Source organism: Saccostrea echinata, unplaced genomic scaffold (assembly GCF_033153115.1).
Source record: "Saccostrea echinata isolate AGI-Se365-2 ecotype Australia unplaced genomic scaffold, CSIRO_AGI_Sech_v1 ptg000081l, whole genome shotgun sequence".
NCBI classification, from domain to species: Eukaryota; Metazoa; Mollusca; class Bivalvia; order Ostreida; family Ostreidae; genus Saccostrea; species Saccostrea echinata.
Window position 1 is genome coordinate 497244 of NW_026889830.1, and position 7889 is coordinate 505132.

A 7889-nucleotide genomic window follows, 5' to 3' on the forward strand; every position below is an offset into this window, starting at 1 on the left:
GCTGTAAAGCCAAAGTCTTAAGGATTAAGGACATTGTGTGATTGTATAAACTCTTCCTATGAAATAAAATTGACCAGTATAACTAAAAACTAATTGACTGCATGCTTTGTTTTAGTAGTATCACTAAATCCTCTTTTATGGAAACATTATATGTAAATTTGTTTGCATTTTTGGGATGAAAAATTTGAAAAACACATATTTTGGCAATTATGGGTCTCATGCGTTGCCATGGCAACCACGACGTCATTTTACTCTGCATAATTAAAAACCTTAAGATTTTATCTTTCAGAGAATGTATAGGTTGCTTTATGCAAAAATGACTAGAAAATGTTAAAATTTCAATTTAAAATTTTTAAGCTGTTTTGCAGAAAAAATGCAAAATCTCTGGTAGTTAAAGGGTTAAAGAATGAATTGAAGTGGCATACTCATTTTCAGTTAAATGATTATTTTCAAGAAATATAATAGCTTGATTAGGTTCCTTTCTTTTATTTTACTCATTTCCGAATCGCCTAGAAGTTGTGATTATGAAATTACTGCTATTTTATTTCAATTAGACTCTCACCATTGGAGCTTCCTTAATCACTGACAATCAAATGAATGGTACATTAAAAGAGTATATAATAAATATTCGCTTTGAAGAAAGTTTTGTATCTAATTTATTGTTAATCAAGAATGCAAACTTTAAAAGTTGTCTTCCTATTGCTTATTTTTATTTGTTTTGCAGGTATTTGGCTTTGTGCTGTTGACAATTTTTCATTTCATTTTTTTACCAATTCTGATGGTAACTATGGAACGTGGGCCTCTTCAATGGTAAGGTATACATGTAACAACAGCATTTCAATAATGTTTATTTCAATAATTTGACTAAATTTGCATGATCCAATGGTATTGCATTTCATTTTAAGGTTGTACAGACAATATAAAATTCCATTTATGAAGGTTTTTCTGAACGTGGTAAGTATATTTTAAAAAAATAAGTCTTAATAATTATTTTTTAGAATGTTTTCCTTTAAAAAGGATGAATGTAAAAGTTCCAAAAAGTAAATGCACAATGTATAATCCTTCTTGGCTAACTTGTTTCACAGAAATAGTTTAGTCTTTGTTTTTGTACTAAATTTGGCTACGGAAGGCTCTTTCTACTTGATCCATACATTCCAGTCAACAGGGGATGCTTACTTCTCCTAGGTACCTGATCCATTCTCTGGAATTGCCGGGGGTCCGTGTTTATATACACTGTTTACAGATTGTATTGTTTGTAGTTTTTTATGAGATTGGTCGCTGTTTGTTATCTTCAACTTTTTTTATTTTTTAGCTGAGTCTCTTTGCTCTCCTGACTGCATATGCTTATATGCTTCTGTTTGATTTTGCAAAAGGAATATCTAACACAGATGTATTTCTTATTGCCTGGATGACTAGCTTTTTTATTGAAGAAACAAAACAGGTACTTTTTCCAAGCGCATTCCTTATGTATTATTACGAACAGTTTTTTTTTTTACCTCAACTACTTAATTATTTATTGAATTATTTCATTTTAAATCTACTGTTTCGAAAAACAAATCGCAGTTTAAAATGTCATATAGAGCCTTTCAGCATATTATAGACACAGTACTTGACTTTTTATGCGAAATGTACTTTTGCAATTTTTTAATCAACATTAGAATCACAAATATTATTCATCTCTTTTTACTATTTTCGATAACATGTGGTTCACATGTACATAGGTATAATATATAAGTATTCTGTAACTTGTTTTATTGATTTTGACATATAAATTATATCTTTTAATCTATTCGTCGTTGTAACAAGGGGAAGATAAAACGGGTTGATTATGTAATTTCAATAAAGTTTTCAAGGTTTTGTCGATGTAATAAGACAAAGAAAAAAAATCGTATAATGTATCAATGTTCTGAAACTTGAGTTATAATGATTTTGAAATTTACATTATGACTTTAAAGGTGTTTGTCGCTGTAAAAAGGCAAAGGAAAAAGCAGTATATTACGGACCCTTGGAACATTCTTGACTGGTTGTCTATGATTACGTACATATGCGGCATGCTGATGAAACTTGAAGATACGAATGACTACTTTACTGCATCAAAAGTTCTGCTAGTTGCAGCCTTCATCATGTTCAGTATAAGGATACTTCATATGTTTTCCATGTCCGAGTTGCTGGGTCCAAAGTTGGTTATCATCCAAAAAATGGTAAGTGAATACGAAAAAAAAAGATAAGGTGTTGTGGATTTTCAATATAAAATAATTTCATATGAGTAACATCCAAAGAATGGTAAATATGAATGAAATAAAATAATCGATTTCTTATTAATTTGAAAATGAACAATGTACCATATATACATCATCGATAAATATGTCGGATTAATGCTACTGAAGTTTAACTGAAGCCAAATGAATTGAAAATTTTAAATATCTGTGAAAACCAAATACGATAAATAGTGCTATTTCATGATTATTTCAAATTATTTTTAAATTTATTTTATTTCAAACTGCTTTTTCAAATAACTGCAGATAACTTTTTCTCTTCTTGATCATTGTTATTTTAAAAAGGAGTTAAAATAAGAAATACTGCATTTTTTTTATAGAGTACAGTTTTCATCATTCGTCATGTTATAATTAAAATAATAGAGAAGACCTTTCCTTTGAATTATTCGCATATTCAGAAAAAAATACTTAAAAATTATACTTTTTAATAGCGTTTATTGTTGTGTTGTTTTTACCCATAGGCATTTTGTATTGAAAGCACTGCAGTGTCACATTTACTTTTTCTATTTCCAGTTTAATGACACAATTGCTTTTATGGCAATCATGTTTGTTATCTCCATGTGCTATAACATCTCATACTATGCCATTCTATATTCTGAAAACTCCGAATTTACTTTTGAACAACTGGAGAAAATTACGAGAAACGGATACTGGATGTTATTTGGGGAGCTGAATTTGGAAGGAGATAGATGTAAGAAAAAATTAAATCAAATCAACATGTTAATCTATTTTATCATATTTAAAAAAAAAAATTGAAATGATTTTGATATCTTTGATATATATTAAATTTAAATGTTCGTTTTTCCCAATCTTCATGGATTTGTTTGGCAAAGTATGCTTTAGGTATGTGATACACATATTATGTATTATTACACTGTTCATACTTAGTTATTAATTGTTTTCCATTTTTGTTTTGTTTTTGTTTTTGTTTTTCGCATATGCAATATATATCAGACGTCACAATAGCCACAGCAGCTTTCATGACTGATAAAAATTCTGCAGGGTCCATTTGGATCTGCAGGATTCATACGGGTTTATATCACATCCCTTGTACATTACAAACCATACAAAAATCTTGTGATAAGTTTAGTATACCTTTTCTTCGTTCATTAATTTTTCGTAACAGTTACCGTTCTTTGATGTAATAAGATGTATTACTATTTATTTGCATTTTTTCTCAGGTAGATATATGCCGTTATAACGAAGTATGTAATAAACATAATAAAACAAATCATTCTGCATAAAACGTCCTGTTGCATTCTTTGTACAATATCAGTCTAAAAGGCTGCAATTTGTGCCCTGTGTTCATACAAGATGTGATATGTTGAAAATTATGTTTTATTATCCATTAGTTTGATGTCAAAGAAATAAAAAAAATATATTAGACCAACTAAACATATTTTTGCATATTTCTAGTGACGGAACCTGAGTGCACATTTAACCAAACTGAGTATAGAGAAGGGTCAAAAGAAAGATGTCCTTCATCACTTGGGAGGTTTTTGGCTCCTTATCTAAAAGCTGTTTACGTGCTCATTGCAGTCATACTGCTTTTAAATTTGCTGATCGCCATGTACAGGTATGTCATAATAAAAGCTTATTTCTGTCAACGTTTCAAGTTTACCTTTTTGAAATTTTATAGCATTTGTCTGTTTTATCAGTCCATTTTATCCTTTTCCTGATTGGATCTTTTCTTGGACTTGTTGAACCAGTTTGATTTTATTGGCCATGCAAAATTTTTCATAAAAATACTAGTTACAAGTACAATTTTTTTAATAAGAAAAAATATAAGGTGGTGAAAACAAGATCGATCAAAAATAATTCCTTATAGAAACTGTTTCAGAAGAGATGAAAGACCATATACCAAAATCCTTGTCAAATGCTTTTAGAATACACAATCAGTATTTCATAATGCTCAAGGGTATAGATAGCTCAGTCTACCTGATCAGTATATTTGGCGGGTGTGACCAGTCAAGAGGGGATGCTTACTCCTCCCAGGCACCTGATCCCACCTCTGGAATTCCCAGGGGTCCATGTTTTATACCCTCTTCACATATCTGAATTGTTTATGGACTTTTTTAGATCGATTATCGTTCGTTATCTTTATCATTTACATACGGAGAGAGGTTGAAATTATGTTTTAAAGAAGTATTTATTCAAGAGGCTATATGTGTTCAAATAATTATTGAAAATACCTCAGTTTTTGATTAAATTTGTCTAGAAATAGCTTATGCTTAAAACAGGGTTACAATCTGAAATGTATACTGATAAAAATCATATTTTTTCTTTTAGTAATACGTTTGCTGAAGTACACGAGAAGTCAAAATTCTATTGGTCTCAACTTCAAACGGATTTTTTGGAAGAGTTCAGTTTGAAAAGTATTTTTCCTGTACACATGCAACTAATCGCGATCCCATTCTTTGTCATCCATGCCTTTGTGTGGTTAGTGAGGTCCTTACCTCGATGTAGGACTGTCAAATGCTGTGATGCTTCGGTTCATGCCAAAGATGACAGTACTATTCTCCACCACGCACCATATACACATGAAGATGATATAAAAAAGTTTAACAAAATTCCTATGTTTGTAAGAGGTCAGTATGATAACATTGCTTTCTTACAAGGGCGAAGATCGATTTTTTTTATTTATTTGTTAGGTTTTTTTTGTTTTGTTTTGATTTAGCTTACATGAGCTGAAAGCTAAAGTGAGCTTCTCTGATCACAAGTTCTCCGCCGTCTGTCCGTCTTTCCGTCTGTCCGTCTGTCTGTCCCTCCGTCTGTAAACTTTTCACATTCTCAACTTCTGATGAAAATCCACAGAGATAATTTTAAACAAAAATAATACAAAGCAATCTTGGGAGAAGGGGTAGGGGGTTAAATTGTTAAAGGGCGGAACCCCCTTATAACGGAGATAATTAAGAAAAGACAAAAATAGGTTGGGGTCATTAAAAAAATTCTCCTTAAGAACCACTTCGCTAGAAAAGGTAAAATTTATATGGAAGCTTCCCGAGGTTGGGTAGATTCTATATTGTACAAATCAAGACCACGGTGGTGGGGAAAAGCCACAATAGGGAATCAAAGTTTTACATTGAAATGTAATGAAGAAATCTTCTCAAGAAGCAGTGGGCCAGAAGGATGAACTTTTGTGGAAGCTTCCTGTGGTAGTGTAGATTCTTAATAGTTCAAACCATGCTCGCTGGGGTTTGGAAGGGGCTAGGATAAGTATTACGAGGGGGACAATCTGGTGAAGTACAGCAGTGCCTACTCAGGTGAGTGTTGTGACCATGGGCCTCTTGTTATTTTATTCTGTTTTTATTTTATGGGTTTTTTTTCCGTTGTTTATTTGTTTGTTCGTTTGTTTTTGTTTTGTTTTGTTTTTATTTTTTTGTTTTGTTTTTTTTTTCTTTCTTTTTTTTCATTCTGTTGTGTGTTTGTTAACAGTCTTCATATATGATAGTAACTACGATTTAAAACTGAGGAAAACGAGGGAAGCTGAGGGCAAGGCTGCTTTAATCACAAAGGGGTAAGGGTGTACTTGATTGAACATTAGTCAGAAAAAAAAACTGTTACTTTTTATTAATGATTTTTTGTTTCATTTTTTTTCATAAATATTATTGCTTTCAGTGAAATGGATATCAATGAAGAAAATAAGCTCAAGGTATGTCGTGTTGTAAATTTCGAATTAATTTGGTTATTGTAAAAACAAAATTTACATGATGACAAGTTGTCATGTTTAAAATTTTATATTTACTATCAAGATTAAATTCAATATTTAAAACATGAGAGTTTATTTAAGCGCGTATCTGATCAGAATCTAAGCATTTATTTCAAGGCTTGGTAGTTGTGACTGAATTTGTGTCATAATTCTTCGTATACGTTCGCAGGAAATGAGTAAAAACTTAATGAGACATCGGAGAAAAATTCAGAAGAGTATGATAGAAAACTTTCAAAAGGTATTGTATTGCTACTACTTATTTTTTATCGGATGTACTAAACGTCATCATGTTACATGTAAAAAGACACGTTAATTTCAAATGTGCACTAAATTATTATCTAGAAGCATTTTTTTCTAAATTTGAAAAAGGTCTCTGAAATCCGGTTATGTATATGATAAAAGTAGCATACTAAACAAAATGAAGTATCAGAGGATTATTTTTGTGCAGTAAATTTCTTAGTTAGCTTGTTTTTGGCATCAATGAAATTCAAACCAATTAGGTTTTTCTTATTATTTTTGGTGAAAGATATATGAAATACAAGCATAATATACTTATTTTCTGACAGATGGAGTCAAACCTTCTGACAAAGTTGAAACCAGATTGTAAGTTAAAAAAAAATCTTTTTTTTCGAGTAATTTAAACTTACATACGAACAATGTATGTGTTTTTGTAAAGTTTCAGAAAAATTATATTTTGTATTAAAAGTTTTACTACATTTTATATATCTTTATAGTAATACATTTAAGTTAATTTAAAAAGAAGCACGAAAATATATTATTTCCTTCAAGGCCTACTAGAAATATCAAACTATCTATGTTTAAAAAAAATAAAATTGTGCTTATAATATTAAATATTGTTAATTAAGTTTGAAAAGACGACGTTTTGACATGCCGCTGCATGACTTCAAGTAGCTTGTGCATTGTTTGAAACAGGCAATTAAAGATTGTCCTTTTCATGCTATTTCTAAAAAGCGGGTATAGTGGAATATGCGTTCACTTACATGTAACTTATATGGTTGAGATATGTATTTATATCTTTTTTTTGTAATGTAGCTTACAGAAGATCAAAATCTGAATTAAGTCCAAATTCATCGTTCCTGAGATATCGCAGACAATCCTCAATCAAATCAAGAAGATCCTTGAATGTATCTGATTCAGAAAGTGGTAAATATCATATTAAATGATACAATCTGATAGTGGTGAAAGTGGTAAATATCATGTTCAGATAGTGGTAAATATAATATTAAATGATACAATCTGATTTAGAAAGTGGTAAATATCATATTCAATGATGAATAGTTAGAGTACGTGAAATTTCTCTGACATGGTCTCATTCATAAACTAGTGTGTATCGTATGTATTTATTGAAAAGTAGTGCAATATCTCTACTACAAAATTATTAAGAAAGTCGTATATGTCGTATTAAAGGTCAAGGTCTAGAAAATATATGGAATTGTATCCGTATTACCTACAGACAGTATCGGGATTGCGTTTCACATTATTTTAAAACTGAATTCCACGAAAATACTTCATTTTTTATATAATTCTATTGTAGCCGTTCAGTACGGTAAAAAAAAAGTTAAATGATGAATAAATTGTGAAATCTGTCTTGAGCAATGTGCACCTTTGTGTCATAATAGACAGAGGTTAGAACTGAACAGCATAAGCATAGTGGAAAGGATTAATAATGAGATAGATTGCATATGTGTCGGAGAAAACAAAATTAACTTTAAAATCAATTTTTGTATCAAATACTATGCTGTGAAATAATTTTAAATCCATTTATATTTCAGACTCGGACACGTAGAAGTTTTGACTTTTACCAAACATTACAACTCAATAACGATCAAATTAAAAGAAGAATGGATGGTTTTAATCAACTTTAAAATTTTCACCATTCTTTA

The 7889-nt window shown here is 30.4% G+C and overlaps 1 protein-coding gene and 1 long non-coding RNA gene across 2 annotated transcripts; both read left to right on the forward strand.

Moving 5' to 3' along the window:
- Positions 1–787: 787 nt before the first annotated feature.
- Positions 788–4967, forward strand: LOC133176755 (transient receptor potential cation channel subfamily M member-like 2). The gene is made up of 8 exons (XM_061311825.1): positions 788–810; positions 906–954; positions 1313–1441; positions 1956–2201; positions 2790–2967; positions 3693–3852; positions 4566–4864; positions 4954–4967. The coding sequence occupies exons 1-8, from the start codon at positions 788–790 to the stop codon at positions 4965–4967; spliced, it is 1098 nt and encodes a 365-aa protein (XP_061167809.1).
- A 1185-nt stretch (positions 4968–6152) lies between these two features.
- LOC133176808 (uncharacterized) lies at positions 6153–7124 on the forward strand. The gene is made up of 3 exons (XR_009719552.1): positions 6153–6223; positions 6552–6588; positions 7039–7124. It is a non-coding gene; the product is annotated as an uncharacterized LOC133176808 (long non-coding RNA).
- The last annotated feature ends 765 nt before the right edge of the window (positions 7125–7889 follow it).